The 16425-nt window shown below is 36.2% G+C and overlaps 1 protein-coding gene across 1 annotated transcript in view; it reads right to left on the bottom strand.

Annotated features, from left to right (window-relative positions):
• The window catches only part of ADCY2 (adenylate cyclase 2), a 198611-nt gene that overhangs the window by 22652 nt on the left and 159534 nt on the right, over positions 1-16425 (bottom strand). The window contains exons 16-19 of the mRNA XM_054164461.1: positions 9492-9629; positions 3802-3921; positions 2100-2284; positions 385-469 (exon numbers count right to left, since the gene is read on the bottom strand). Coding sequence (XP_054020436.1) covers positions 385-469; positions 2100-2284; positions 3802-3921; positions 9492-9629 — 528 coding nt within the window. The remainder of the gene's footprint in view (positions 1-384; positions 470-2099; positions 2285-3801; positions 3922-9491; positions 9630-16425) is intronic.

Below are 16425 nucleotides of genomic sequence, written 5' to 3'. Positions count from 1 at the left end.
ACTACATTGTTTCTGTGTCTGCATCAAATTGTAGTAACTGTGAAGAAAATAGCTTGTAATTAAGTAACTAGGGAGACAGCAGATGGATGCAGACAGATGGAAGCACTCTGGGAAGCTATGAGACAATATTGGTCATCATGACAAGCAAGTCATAGAATACTATCAGCATAATGTCCACAGTTTCAATGACAGTTATTGGTGAGTCCTAAGGGCATCTTGGAAGCTGATAAAGTAGCTTTTTTAGATGCTTCTCACACTTCTTTGCAAGGATGTGGGGCAGAACAAAATAAAGGTGTTTGTCATAAAAATCTCAAAAATGTTTGAGAAGTTGGCAGGCTGCATGTGAAGTATGGCATTGTGGATGAAGAGAAGTGTGTATCTTACCTGTCTACCCAAAACCAGTAATGTGATGAAGAATATAAACAAAGAAATTGAGCCCATTGTCTTCAGGTCCTTCAGTATTCCTGGCCTATAAAATAAAAACATAAGTAAAGGAAGCCGCTCAGAAGTTAAAAGAATATTACTTTAGCACAAAAATAAGAACACAATTTACAGTACTTTCTGGTATCTACACTAAGACCATTTATGGACTCACTGAATCGTTTAGGTTGGAAAAGACCTTTAAGATCATTGAGCCCAGCTATAAACCTAACACTACTATGTCCACCACTCAGCCACGTCCCTCAGAACCAGTTCTACCTCCAGGGATGGTGATTCAACTAATTCCCTGGGCTGATATGATATGCTTTATTGTTTGATTAAATATTATTATTTCTGCAATGAAGCTTTAACTACTCTACTTTTTTTTGCTACATTTTGAAGCCCAGCACTAAAATGAGGAGGGCATTTGATGTGTATTCTACACAGGCAGATCAAAGAGAGATTTTTTAAAATTTAATAACACTACTTCCATAATGGAGGGCTGGACCACATCCAATGGATGTAACAAAATGGAATCTAAAGCACCTAGTTAAGATGCCTCTTCATCTAAGAATTCCAGGAGGTACAAACCAGAACTTATAGAGACTTTACTAAAAGCTCTGATTTGGGAAAAAGACACCAGAAGTAAAGGGAAACAGATTACACTAGCACTCTCCTGATGATGTCACTGAAAGAAGAACTTTGGTGAGAGATGTAGGAAATAAAATAAATACCAACAAATACAGAGCTTCACTGGCAAAATCAAGGCTGCCAGAAGCACATGCTCAATCTAACCTGTCACATGGTTCTTCAGCTCCTCACAGGTATTCTTTCTGCTTATACAATGGAAACATAAAGACCTGGGTTTGATTATTTAATCTTTAGGTTTAAATGCAAAGAAGACATACATTTCTGGTTAGTTCTGATTCTTTTCCATTGTTGTCTTTGTGTCCTAAAGAACTCAAGTAGTCTAGAGCACAGGTAAAAGGATACTGACACTCTACACTGAACATTCAGTTTTTATCTTGTGGCATATGCACTGCACATTCAACCTATAGAGAAGAGAATCAGCTCTTTGTTTTGAAAATGAAGTTGAAATTACATGTACCCCAAAAATGTTTCGCACATCAATACTTAAGAGTGATAATTATGGTCTTCTATAACATCTACTATAGGAAAGATTCCATCAGTCTCACCGAAAATATAACATAAAAATTTGCAGGCACAGCAAACTGTAGGTCTACTAACTTTTTCAATAGGTAAGACTGCATTTGCAAAGTTTTAAGATCATGTACTAGTTATGAGAAAGCTGATTTTATTTGCCTTGCAGCAAATATACTTTAACAGCTGTAATTATGTTCAGTCTTAGGTGCCTATTAACCTTAATGATGACTTCTTTCTCCTGTTCCCTATTACAAAAATGCAAACTAAACCATACTCTTATTTCTTATTGTATGCGACTGAAACACCTTGACCAAATCTGTTTATTTTATTCTAATGATTTAGCAGTGACATTAAATCATATATTCACAGCAGCATGACAATGATTTTAAATTGTGACTTATAGATTATATAATAGCCAGACATGTAGGAAAAAAAATCTCTTCCATGATACAAGAAGTGTGACAGGTAGTATTTAATTTGTAATAATTTCAGAAGGACTGGAATTATCTACCTACCTTCTAAGAGATGCTGTTGCATACATAAACTTGCTATAGTCATCCAGCATGGACCCATGAGTGTGCAGAAGGATAACATTGTAACCCACCAATGCAATCAACATTATCACCATTTTCAACTCATAATTTATCCTTAGGAAAACGGAACAGGAAATGAGCCCCAATATGCAGCTGTATATAAAATACTGGCACAGAAAATTCAAACGGAAAAGATTTAGAATTTGGCTCTTGAGTAGGAAATCATACCAAATAAAATGCCCCTGCTAGTTAAAAAACAAATTATTACCTGATCATAGAAGCATGGAATCTATCACAACATGCAAAGATTCAAAGTACCTGGGTCAGGTGATTTACAGATAGTAATGACAATGTTGGTATTGGCTAAAATAGACCCTTTTGTTACTAGGCTTCAAATCACCCAAAACTCAGCCAAATCCAGATTATGCCCCTAATTTATGTTTCCAAATTTCCAGCCTTCATCACTTTTGATTATTTACCTGCAGTAGCAAGGAGTGTCTGTATGTGGCATTGAAGCCTACTGCTGGCAGACTGACAGAAGATTTACTTCTGTGCCGCTCTATGTTTGTCACTCATACTTGAGTTGAATAACTACCCTCTAAGGTATTACTCGCATAAGGGTCAAAGTAAAATATATAAAGATCTGAAAACAACAATTGAATTGCTTATATTTGCAGCATTTACAAACGAATGCAATACACACAGTTGCTGTGAACCTTATAAATACATAATTTTACAAACAAATATGGCTAGGGGATGAAGAACACAAATTGATGCAATAACCTTTGGTCAAATCCTCTTGAGTTATAACTACCTAAGAATACATTCAATTGTTTAAAAAAGCCTTTTCTTTCCTATGTCATAAAAAAATAGCAAAAATATGTATGGTTGGAGTCAAATTCCTGGAAAAATATTTTCTCTGGGTACTTTATGTAAATGGATCAGAGCATCAAAAGAAATGCTAAACCAGACATAATACATTCTTACTTTGGTCCTTAGCATATAGCACCTTTGTCAGAGATGCTTCCTGAAAATTACAGTCCTGTATCTCATAAGGAAATTATTCTTTTTGAAACTACAATGCATTCTATTTACAGATATGCTATTTTCAGGCTACCGTTGACTTGTTGATGGTAGTACTTTTAATAGAACCAGAATCATTGTATACTAATTTTTGGAGGATTATGCCAAAACACCCATCAGACAATTATCTGCCATCTTTGCTGTTACTGCAGTGTGCCTGCAGATCTGCTTAAAATAAGAAACAGAAGTAACTGCTGTTCAGAATCACCAAAATTAAAACTTCTCTAATGGCTGCATTCCACAGGGGGTCACACTCTGAATTCAGTGTGACATAAAAGTAAAGTACGTATGCTTTTTTGTAGTTTCAGTGTGATCTCCTGGGATCTCCTAACACCCATCTGTTTGCATGAGAGACCTATGCCTCTTAGTTAATAGACTGTTCCCTGATTTTTAATCTTTCATTCATCAAAACCTCTATTTTCAGAAGTACTAACCTCTTTTAGCTCCCCACTTCCTTCTAATGCAGTTATAGGTGACTGAAAAAGAATTAAGCTTTTGCTGTAGTCTCTGAAACTGGTGGGTGTTTAATTTCAAGCAGATCCAGCACAGTCAATTCAGTATAATTGTTATAAACAAACAAAGAAATGCAAAATGAACTTACCGGTAGGAAAAAACAGTTGTTTTGTATACACCACTGTGTCTGATTACTTGAATTAGGAAAACTTGCATTTGATGAATTAAGAACAGAGGGGAAAGCTGTCACAGCATTATCCAGGAAAAACTGTAGAAAAACAACATATAATCCATTATCTTGTCAGCTGTTTAAGGTCAAAATAGAGAAGAACATTGGAGAGGTGGAGAAAGGCTTGCCAGTAATCATTTAGCTGTGGTATTTCACTGGAAATTGAAATAGAAAAGGGAAAATGACATCACCTGATTACTTGCTCCTGCATGCTCAGACAAACAACTTTGTTAACCTCCATCTGACACTTTCCATTTGAATAAAAGATGAAAGACTTTGTATTATGTTACTTTCATATATCAGAAGTTCACACACATGAGAGGCAATGATGAAATAAATTCAATAGGAATAATTTCTGGGTTTACCTCAATTGATCCCATTTAAATACAGGAAGAATTAAAGAAAGAATTAAAAAGTCTTTACTGAAGTTGATTCACACAGATGTAATCCTTCATGTAATAACCATGATGACAATACTGGTACTAATGTTATTGAAGCATAAGAGTAGAACCAGTATCTCCTGTGACATCAAATTCAGACAGTTTATGTCAAAGATAACCACAGTTATGCAGTACCTTTTGATTCGGTGCTTTCTTAGTGACTTAAATATTTGAGTACAGTAATTCCACTGCTTTGAACCTCACCACATTAGCCTGCAATCAGTGAGCTACACATTCAGGATCAATATCAACAAGACAGATAAATGACAATAACACACCCTACAAAATGTTAATATACTTCTAAAAAAAGTAAAACATTCTTCTCTGATCCTGAAGCTCTCCAGTCACAGAGATGCAGCACAATATCCACATCTACTCTTTCTCACAAGATATGCAGGTTAAATACGTGCAATCTTCCTTAGAGTGTGGGTTACCCTACCTGCACACCACTCCTGTCCTCACAGATGTAGGTATTCTAGTTTTACATGTCCCTGTGCAGCTCTCTATGAATTGTTGATGCAGAAGGCAGTGAGAAAGGACCCCGCAAGTTTACATGCGTCTGTGGATCCCTATTTGTTGCCACCCACAGTGCCACCCCTGCAGTGGCAGAGCAGGCAGCTCACAGTTTCCAGAGGAGAGGTTGCACTTACTGCTCAAGGCAGAGGTGTGATGCTAGACAGGTGACTTACAACAATGTCAAATCAGGTTTTGAGAGTCAGCTGTTTCCACTCCTAGGTCTCTGCCTGTTATGAATTTCCATGCTTCATTTATACTTCCCCCCACACACACTATTTCCTTCTTTGTTTCAAATTCCCTGTGAAGTTCCTTCGTTTGTGTTTAACCCAGCTCATGCTAGAATTCCTCTTTCACGGGAAGAAATGGGCAAATGAGCTCCAGACAGCTTTAAGTATTTAATCCCCCTCCTGCACCCAACTATTTACAGTGTAATAGATGTTATTAACCAGATCATCTGGCAAGGGTGGGCAAAGAGCCCCCATATTTCACTAACAGTGCATTTAGTTTTTTAGAAACATGAAATAATTGTATTTAGTTTCAGAATCCCATCCTATGCATATCCACAGAGCAGAAGATTATATACGCTGAGGAACTCAAACACACATTATATATACTTACATATGCATAGTGTATTTGTATTTATAGCATTTACATTTTGGGTTTGAGGTTTGGACTGGGCATTTCTGATCTATTAAAGTTACCTACATACAGAGAATACTATATAAAATGCAGCATAAATAAACATAGAATGAAAAATAAAAAGGATATGCAAATGTTGTCATCTCCCAGGAGCCAAACAACACTTATTTCTGAATGATGTTTGCACTTGTCTTTCTCGTCTCTCATCAGTTATCTACATCTGCTATCACGCTTTGGAGCTATGTATTGTTCTTCCACATAGTATTTTTTTGTAATAGACAGCTCAGTCCTACTAAGCAGTCACACCTACTCAAATGACTCAAATGAAAGCAATACTTTTTATGAATACCAGCATTTGCCAGTAATATGCAGTGGCAAGCAACTGCCTTGTTCAAAGCTCACAGAAGCATTTTGTGAGAGATGAGAAGTCTGCTGAGGTTTAACAGATACCATCATGGTCTTTGACAGGTATGGACTGATGATCACTTACATGGATTGTGGAGCAAATAGTCACATGATAGCATGACTCCATCTCTCTCTCTACACACTTGAAAGATAACAGAACAGCTGTAAAAATTATTTCAGGATGGTTCAAGCTAAGTGCTTGCTACCTCACCTGCTACTCCAGTGTACCCAGACTGATAACCAATTTAGTAAGTTTCATAAATTCTATCCATAATATGGAATGCATTTGTTATGGGCCCCTGCAAGCACCACTGAAATCACATGACTGCAGCTGTGCATTCCCTTCCAGCACCTAGGCCAGGATAATTTCTAGGCAGTGATGGTCTCTTCTTCTTAAAAAAAAAAAAAAAAAAGCATTAGGCACCCTCTTACAGTATGCTGGCCACTGTAGGGACACATGATTACAGTGTAACTGCAAAGGAGCTTGCCCATTAAAAACATAGCACTGAACAAGGTGATCAACTCTATTGTTAGCTACACCAAAAAGGAATGTGTATTAAATAAACCAAGTTTCTACTCTGAGATTGGAAGCAAGTTTACTGATTTGTCATTATTAAAACAGCAGATCTCAGCCATGACCAAAGGGAGAACAATACAGTGCTAGTACTTAAATAACTGAAGGCAGCTCATGTTCACAGACGTACATTAAACAATGGAGCAGACATACTCGCACCTCTGCCAGTTTTCACATTTCTGGAGACATGTTCCTTCAAAGGAAACCGTTCCATTGCTCAAAATTCACTGGACAAAAGACAGGAAAGCAAGTAACCAAGTTGGTAGCCAGGGCACCTTCCTGGGAGAGTATAGCCCAAAAAACCTCTTGCTGTGCCAAGAACCACTTACGCATTTGATGCAGAAGTAACTCAAAAAAATTGCTCTATCCAGGGCTCCTTCACCATGCCACTTTCACCAGGATCCTGTGAATCCCAGAGGATGCTGAGGCTCAATCACTTGGTGTATCATATTCAGTCATTCATTTAGCTTCCAAGAGTCAACCCTTTGCAGACATGCAGTTAGCTTCCAAGAGTCAACCCTTTGCAGACATGCAGTCCTACTGTCTGAGATTGTCTGGATTGTTCTTTGAAATGTACTTGCTCGTGTTCTGTTTAATGCAGATCAGTTTTGCAGAAACAATCTTCCCCAGCCATTGATGGCTGCCCTACTTTAAATACTCTAATGCTCAGTGAAAGCAGCACTAGTCACCCTTCTCCCTACAGCTAAGTATTTGATACTTATGTCACAGAGCTGTTTTTTGTCTTCCCTCCACTGATCATTACTATATACCTCTCAGATGTGAAGAGTAGATTCAGATGTCTGCTGAAACAGCTAACTTGAAATAAAATCGCACCCCCACTCTTTTCTAATATCCTTTGACCATAAAGACTGTGATTTATTTGACATTTGGGTCTTAATTATGATTTATTAGGTGTGGGATGGTTAGACACTTTTTATCTCCATTCAATCTTAATGGCTACATTTTGCCTTTTTCTACTGAAACAGTTCATGGAAATGAATGCAGTTAATGGACTCTGCTATTAAATACATGTTGCTTGGAGATATAATAATGATACTTCAGAGTCTCTCCCACAATTTGCTATTAATATTAAGGAAATGCAAATTTCACAATCGCATTTAAAGTCATTTTTGCTAGTCAAACTATTAAGGTTTAGTTTCAAGGTGGGAATTGTACTTAAAATGATCATCTCATGAATATCGTGGAACATGATTATTTGTAATACTGCAGTCATTACTGGTAAGGCACAAAGACTTTAAAATAGAGCCTATAAAATTTTACTGTAACATTCAGTCCACATAAAAATGGACTTGAACCAATAAAGAAAACGCTTTTTCTAAAAATGATGTGTTGAACAACTCCTAATGTTTTTTACTAGTTGAAGGCTGACCATGCCTTCTACGCTTTTAAACTTAATAAATAACCATATGGTTGCATGAACTCTAACTAAAAGTACACTTCAAGTCCAAGTAGGGTATTTCTTCCTATACTTTTATAGAGTTCCAAATAAGGAAAAGTCTCATCTGACCTACATTTTACAAGCTATTCTATCTTTATTTTTGTCCCATGGATGTCAAATAATTTTTGCTTGGCTAAAGGTTATGCTCCATAAAGGCATATTGTTTTCAGCTGATGACAAGAAATGATGGAGAATCAACAACTTTTCAGAATACTTTGTTTCCACAATTAACTGCCTTCACTGCTAAAAAGTTAGCTTATTTTCCAGCCACTGCTTCTTTGATTTTTTTCTCTATTACTCTCAAACACCAATTAGCTGAATTTTTAATTCTTGAGCATGCAATAGGTTTTGAGTCTATCTACTATCACTAAAAAAATAAAAAATAGAGAAATAGAGAGCAAGAAAGAAAGGAAAATATATACTTTCCTGAAAAGAAAACTAACAAAACCAAGAGTAGGAGCATTTCATAGAAAAAAATTCAGAGGAGGCTCTACCAGAAATTTCACATTTTCACATTTAGAAGCCCACATTACACATTACATCAATCTCACAAGTTTAGTGCTTACTGTAACAAATGATTGACTAATGATCCTGTGAACTGTTGTGGGAAAACAACATAAAACAGTATTGGTATTATCAGTTTTTAAGTCCATTATGAACCTCAAGTAACAAAAATACTAGCAACTCAAAGAAGCATTAGAGTTGCAATTTCAAAAGCCCTGAAGTGCAAATCTTACTTGTGAAATGTGACTAATATTTATGCATTAATATTGTAATGAAAACATGACTTAAATAAATATTACAATTTTCCTTTTGCAGACACAGAACCGAGCTGGAACATTTTCACAGGTTTACAAATAAATGAATCAAGCTCAGCCCACGGGGCAAAAAAAAAAATAAATGTTTTTTTGTTCCTTATACTATTCATCCCATTAGACATCATCACCTTCAGAACAAACATGAACATTGAGATTCATGCAGATTAATGGCAGATCTCCTCTGCATATGCTACAGTTACAGAAGAATAATAGAATTACATGGAGTTTTTCCCTGTTAGAAAAGAAAATCACAGATTGAAATACCTGAAGTAGTGATAAGCTCTTAAAAACTTGCAGTTCAGTTCAAATGTAAGGTTTTTTTCTTAGAAAAAAAGACAAGCATGTGAAATTCAATAATCTCTACATTATGATCATTTTGCAATCAGCAGAGGAGCATTGCAAATCTGACCCTGTGAGGAGATACTTCATTCTCTGAGCAAAACTCTGCTTTTCTAAGCAATTCGTTGATGAGCAAGAGATTCAAATAATTAAAATCTGGGATTTAACTGTCTAATATTCCTTATAAATTACATTTTTCTTTAATAAGCTTAGCCAAGATCCAAACTTTTGCTGAGAATCCTGTTTACAGAGGTCCCCATTATAGAGTATGTTTTCTGTTACTCTGCTTTATTTTGTCTGGCAAGTATCATCTAGGTTCCTAGCATAGCCATGGGCCATAAATTCAACATCTAAACAAATATTGAACAAAAAAAAAATCTTTTAAAAAATCAAGAAAAAAACACCCCTTTTCCCCTTACCATGTTGAATACAGCCATGGTTAATATTATAGCAGTGGTTGTCAATGTAAGGGTGATTCGTGGCCAAGGACGGTTTGCAATTATTCCAGATGATTTCAGGATCCACAACAATGAAGCTGAAGCTTTCTTGCTACATTGCTAAGTGCAAAGAGTTTAAAGAAAGAGAAAACAAAAATAGCTTTAGTACATTTAATTACTGTAAACAAGGGTAGAATTAAAAAAGGCTCAAGACTGCAGCATTAATCTTGAAACAGTCTACAAAAGTATTCAACTATTACATTCTCGTAAAAGTTACAGATCATGCTTATACATGAACTCAAATGCAAATTCAGTTAAAATATCTGCCACAATATCAATTTGGTTAAATAATTACAATTTGCAAGTATCTTATTAAACATTCAATATATATTACTAATAACAGCAAATACAGTCTTGACAGAGGTGTCATAACATTTAATATCAGTCAAAACCAAGCAAACACGCAACATTCCCCTACCTCAATTGAAAAAGAAGTATTTAGTAGTCTCTAGAAACTTTAAAATGTAAATAATGACTCCAAACAGTCTTTGACAGAGGAACAGTCTTTGACAGAGAAACAGAGGTGTCCTCACCAGAATTAAGGCTGTATACGTAGATACATGACTGGCAGTCTACAAAATAGAGGAGTTTCTGGGTTGTCCTTAATTTTGTTTGGACCCTCATTTGATAACTCATTTTAAATTAAAGGCAACTCAGTAAAACAAATCAACCTTCCCTAAAACTATCTAGAAAACTATCTAGAATTTCATATAACAATTGAGCTTGCAATCTGACACAAAATATTTAATGAATAGGAAATTTTCTTATGTAGTGATAAAAATTAACAATAATAAAACCTGACCCATTTAACCTGCTTCCAAGAACACACTGCAGTAGGCTCCGTTCATACACGCATGGTGCCTTGAGGCACTAGATGCTCACAAAGAATAAACAACAATTTGTGACACATCCAATAAATATTAATTTCCCCCAAAGTTTAACAATGAGGAGATAAGGTTGCCTAGAAGCATTTTGTGCCCTTTCCAAATGTCAAATTCAGCTGTACTGAAGCCACTGTAAAAAAGGCAATGAGATGTTAAGGAACAGAACAGTTCCACAGAAGTTTTTGGTTTTCATTAACTTGTTATCAATATTTATGTAATACTAACAAAGATCAATTTACCTATTGTTTTCATCCCAGCCAAAGCAATCAAGCAGTGATGCAAGCACAGGAAATCTCTGAAAGAACTCAAGCACTGAGAACTATGAAATACAGGCCTCGAATTAATACACTTATCTATTGCTGCAGGTTCTAGAGCTATGACACATGATGCTAAATTACACTACTACCCAGCACATGGGATACAGCTCACATGAAGATGTTTGTTATATGCACATAACTATTTCTTTCCTAATTACAAACTATTTGGACAAAGCTACTATGTATCTAGAACTCTTTCTACATATTCCTTGCTTTTATGACAATGAGTTTTATGTACTGGATTGGACAAATTTTGAGTGAAGTCAGTTTTAGGAGGAAAAGTTTTATTATCCTTCCCACTTTATTAAAGTAAAAATCACAAAACCTGGATTGCTGCTGTTGTTACAGAAGGGGAGTGTTCACCTGGGTGCTGGCAATGTATCTGTGGCAATGAATCACTCAGTTATCTGTCTAGTCTGCCTAAAACCTAATGAGTCAGGGAGCATGGATTTATGGTAAATTAAAACAGTCATGAAATAGTGCCCTAAAGTACTCTTTGCCTTTTTTTACAGCACATCTGTAGCTTCACTAAAACTTCACCTCAATTGTTGTGTGATGTTCTTGGCAGTATAGAAGTAGCTGGAACAGTGTAAATTGGATAAGGGACAAAACTTGCCAGGAACACTGAGCAAGTACAAGGAATATGCAGTGCACATATAGATAAAGCGGTACATTGTGTTCTCATTTCTGAATTACATTACAGAAGGCTATACAGTTCAAGAAAAGTCCTTAAGATAAGAAATTCCATGAAAAGAAGCTAATGATGAAAATAAATTACTTGGCCTAAACAAAAAACATTTTATTATGTATTTTACTGACTTTTAGGTTATCTGACTAAAGGCTAGTCAAATTAAACACTAGGAGCTGGTGATGATTAAAAGGACAATGCCAGGTGTTGGAAATCCATTAGCAAATGGGAGTCCTGATCAGTCAGAAATTAGGAACTAGACCATCAGTTTTGATCATATTTACATGAGCGCTGCTTGTGGTTATGTGGGTGCTGTTAAAAAGCTGCTGTCTCCAGAGGTCTGTGTAGTTGGTTTTTGTGTATGGTATATGCCTGTGTGCCTATTGGGAATATGTGCCTCACCAATGGTGATACCTGGGAAATGCTGCTGACAGTCTCCCATTGATGGGGGTGGTAGAGGAGTATCCAAGTCTTCAATTCCATCAAATTAGGCTCCAGTGGACCAGGAAGCAGTACTCCTCTGAACATTGAACTCCACTGGATCCAACATGCTTGAGCAACTATTCTTTTCAATTTCAGAACTTTAAAAAACTATGCAAACTGATGTCATAAATGATATTTCCATGGTTTTCTACTACTAAGAAGTGTAAACTGATGGTTTCCTCTGCATAGATTAACAACGTGTCCTATGTTAATTCTGAAGATAAAATTAAGTTTCAGATAAAAAATCTCTGTCAAATCTCACTATCTAAATGCATATTTGACAAAACCCTAATTCACAGTAAAAACCTTCAAATAATTGAGTATAAATTCCTTGGAAAACATGAAAGAATACCCTGTTGATCAGTAATTATCTATGTGAACAGATTTGCTGAACTTCATTTCACATTTGAGCAGTCTAGATCCAATCCATATATAGTACAACTGCAACAATTCACTACTGGTGAAAATCTAGTTAACTCCTGGATGCAGAACTGCAGTGGAGGGGTGGTCATTAAATTCAGACTGTTAAATGCAGACATGTTTTGGTGATTCATTAGCTTATGTCAAACACTTTTTCTTGTAAATGTTATGTCTCATTTGTGATGTTTTAAAGAAAATGGAAAATGAGATGAAAGGAACAATGTAATCACTTTAGAAAGTATGCAAGAGCTGGCAAAAGTGGAGCTGGCAAACTATGGTTCAGCGTTTATCATTTACCACCTAGAAATATTAGGTATTTTCAGTATGAAAGGTGACTAATATATTACCTTTTTATTTGAATATGTTAAATCTGATATGACAGCTCAGCATGATAGTGAAAAAGAACTTATTTTGAATATTCAGGTTATTAAAATGTATAGTGTTGTCCTTCCACACACAAACCTTCTCCAGCATTTAACAAAATTAATGCTGTCTTTCTGAGTGAGATCAAGGAACTCATGCGAGAATGAATTGTGACAGTTCTGTTGTGTATGAAAGACAGTGTCTCAAGATCTGTCACACTTTTCTTTCACATACTAGCAGAGGCTGGAAAATCTTAACTGAAGACCTCTTATTTACAACAATGCAGTGAATCACATTTTCTATAGTTCTATTATTGTTCTTCTCATTTTGCATTCAAATGCAGCTTAATATTTTAGTAATAATGCTATTATAAAAATTAAAACAAGAGACGCAAAAAGCCCCCCAATTCAGAATTTTTTCACATGCTCATTTTCACTCAGACTTAGAGAAGACACCAGTGTTCAAATTCAGAGAACAGGCTGATTGACTGGCAGTTATTATACTGACCGAAGCTTGAAGAAGGATGATTTTTGTATAGAGACATAAGCTTATACTTTACATACTTTCTAATGGTCCCATTCTTGATTAAAAGAACCAAAGCACTTACAAAATAGGTATTCTAACAGCAAGCCTGTGAACTTCATGGTGGTACCTGTAAATCTAAGCCAGGCATTTTGAATCACACAAAATGCATCCAGGTGAAGAGTCTACTCAACTTATATTGGATACAACTGGTTAGACAAAAGCTAGACTCCTGAACAAAGAAATAAACAAGAAAAACTGAAGTAGGTATCACATCTTTAATTTTACCATATTTTGCAGTGTCTATTATCCTTCATTAAAAAGGCCATGTGGTTCCCTTCGGTTGTCACATTCAAAGAGCACAGCAGTGCGCTGTATAAATATGCCTTTAGGCACTCAGAGTTCAGCCCTGGTACCTCATGTGCTGCTTTCCTCATTCAGGAAAATGTATAGTTGCTGTGTTATATGCTATTTTAAGGTAAGATATTTTCAGTCCTCCCATCAAAGTTTTCCTGGTTTACAATTTTAAAAGTCACTGGTTTTGGAAAAGAGTAAACCAAAATAACTAGAGGAAAGAGTTCTAAATACTACATTCTCCATTGACCAAGTCTTGGTCTCCAAGATGCTCATTAATTAACTCTAGGGATGTCAGGAAGCACCCTCTGGTTTCTCTTTATCTGGAGGTAATTTACAATCTGATCTTGGGCAAAAAATCTAAAAGCCAGCATTGCCAAATTTAGGAAAAAAAATAAATCAAGATGGTCTCACTCATCAGAAAATATTATAAGGAAAGTTATTGGCACAACAGATGTAAGAAACTTGTTTTCACCAGACTAGGTAACTTCTTCAGTTGGTAACAATTACATGACATGCCATAAACATGTATCACCAGGATTAAGGAGAAGGATTTTTGTTATTGAAAAAAGCACATTTCTAATAGTTCCTGAAGTCTTGAACATAGTACCTAACTCAGTGATGATGGATGCCTGTGCTAGAGACACCAGAACAACTTTTAGGTTTGGCAAGCCTCTTTCATGGACTCTGCTGTAGGTGCCAAAATGCCTCTCTGGGTGCTCCCTGCCTTTCTCCATCAATGTTTTAACCTTAATTTACAGTCAAAACCTTACTATAGAAGAAAGTGAAGGGCCTTGATCTTTCATTCGTGTTTATGTTGTGAAACACTCACATCGAAGGTAAGATTCCAAGTAAAAAATAATTTCCAAGGAGTGCTGGTACTGATACCCTGTTCTCACAGAGCTTTTTAAGTATCTTTTGTATACACAGTCTTTCTGACTGTTAAATAGCAATGGCAACTGCTTTAGAGTAAAATAATGTGAGATAGTGTATTTATACAGTGGTGTGGTATAATGCAACTAATACATTGCGTGCTCTCTTCTGGCAGGGACAGGACCGCTTACATGCTGGTTGCACTTTGTTAGACGTTCTGGCAGCCTCAAATCAGAATATCTTCCTCATCTGTGGAGCCAATTATTTTTCTTTCATTGGTATTGTGTTCTGCTAATTCTATGGCTCAACTGGGTGTTTTAGACAGACTATAAGCATAGACTGTTGAGATGACAGAAAACAAGTATTATTGCTTCTAATCTTCATTATCTGAGGTAACTAGGTTTGCAAGGTGTAAACATATGCATCAAGAATTAATTTCTTATTAACAGAAAATAACTGGCACAAAGAGTATTTGCTTTCAATTCAGTGCACATATGTTGCAGGTAATGCAAAGAAACTTTTGAGACAGTATTTGAATCAGAGTGAAAAGCACAGCTGCTTGAGACTAATACCTTTTTGTCAGGCTACCTCAGCTACTACAGTGATCTTCCCATTATATGCTTAATGTACTTTTTTCCTATTGATTGCATTACATTTTCCAATTTATCATTTAGGTAACCAGATTACAGCTTCCTTACACTCATATCAGGAAGCAAAACACATATAACGGTTACCAGGTCTGAGGCATTTCACACTCCTTCTATGAATATGTCTATACTTCAGGAAGATAAATAGAAGACACGCAGAAAATATTATGAGCTAAAGAAAATAACTTGTCCTCTTTCTGCATGTAATTTAGGAAGGTAACCTCTCATGGAAAATTGGAAAAGAAAAATCAGAATGAATAAAGAAGAAGAGTCAACATTTAAAAATGTGAAAGTATAAGCCAAAAAGGGTCTTTAAGCCCCAAAATACTCATTATCTTAGGATTTTGGGTGATAGATTGGACTTGATGATCTCAAAGGTCTTTTCCAACCTGGTTAATTCTGTGGGTCTGTGATTTTAGTTAGACTACTATGATTGTCTAAAAAAAATCAGACAAATAAAAAATGTACAAGGACAAAAAGTAATTAGAACAGAAAAATATATAAATCTATTCCAAGTCTGAGACATTTTCCAGTTTTAGTTAGCATTGCTGAAGGTTTAATATCTATGGTCAAAGAGCTGTTCCTATGAAATTTGTCAGCTCACCCTGCACTCAGCCTGTTTGTGCAAGACTGGTAGAGGATGACACACTGCAAAGCCATGATCTGGAAGTCTATAACCTCACTATTTGTGCTACCATTCTGCCACATCGCTTGATGGAAAGATTCAGATTCTTATTTAATGGGTGATATATCACTCCATAACAGATTGAGTCAGACCACACTGCCATGCTGCTGAACAGTAAAATCAATTAATGATAAACTCAGAGTGAAAAACTGATAATAAATCTTTTCTTACAATATTGTAATTAAATTCTGTGAGTGCACGTAATTATATCACTGCAGTTTGGCTTTTTCAGTTACCAATGAAATGAAAACCAAAGTTGGGTTTTATGTGACTTATTTGTGCTGGTGACAGCCATTCATAACCAGTGGAAACTGAAGTATTGAGACAAGCACACAATACAGTGACAGCTACATGAATTTATATTTTGCTGTCTTTGCTGGCACTACAGGTTGCACACTATAAATCTTGTAATTGTTGTGTAAATATTGGGCTACTATTGCAAGTTTATGTACAATGTGCAGGTGCTAGGGAGGGGGCTGCAGAAGTAGCCCCTCTGAGGAGCAGCTGGGGAGGCTGCATCATGCTGGACACATCTGGTTACAGTGGGCTCCAGTGGCCCCACCACAGGGCACAGCTGAGCCTCTTGGCCATGGGCAGGCACCTCACCTGGGTAAGAAAGG

Source organism: Dryobates pubescens, chromosome 9, assembly GCF_014839835.1.
Source record: "Dryobates pubescens isolate bDryPub1 chromosome 9, bDryPub1.pri, whole genome shotgun sequence".
Classification (NCBI taxonomy): Eukaryota; Metazoa; Chordata; class Aves; order Piciformes; family Picidae; genus Dryobates; species Dryobates pubescens.
Note: the sequence above shows the minus strand (reverse complement) of the source record. Positions and strands in the feature narration are given on the sequence as shown.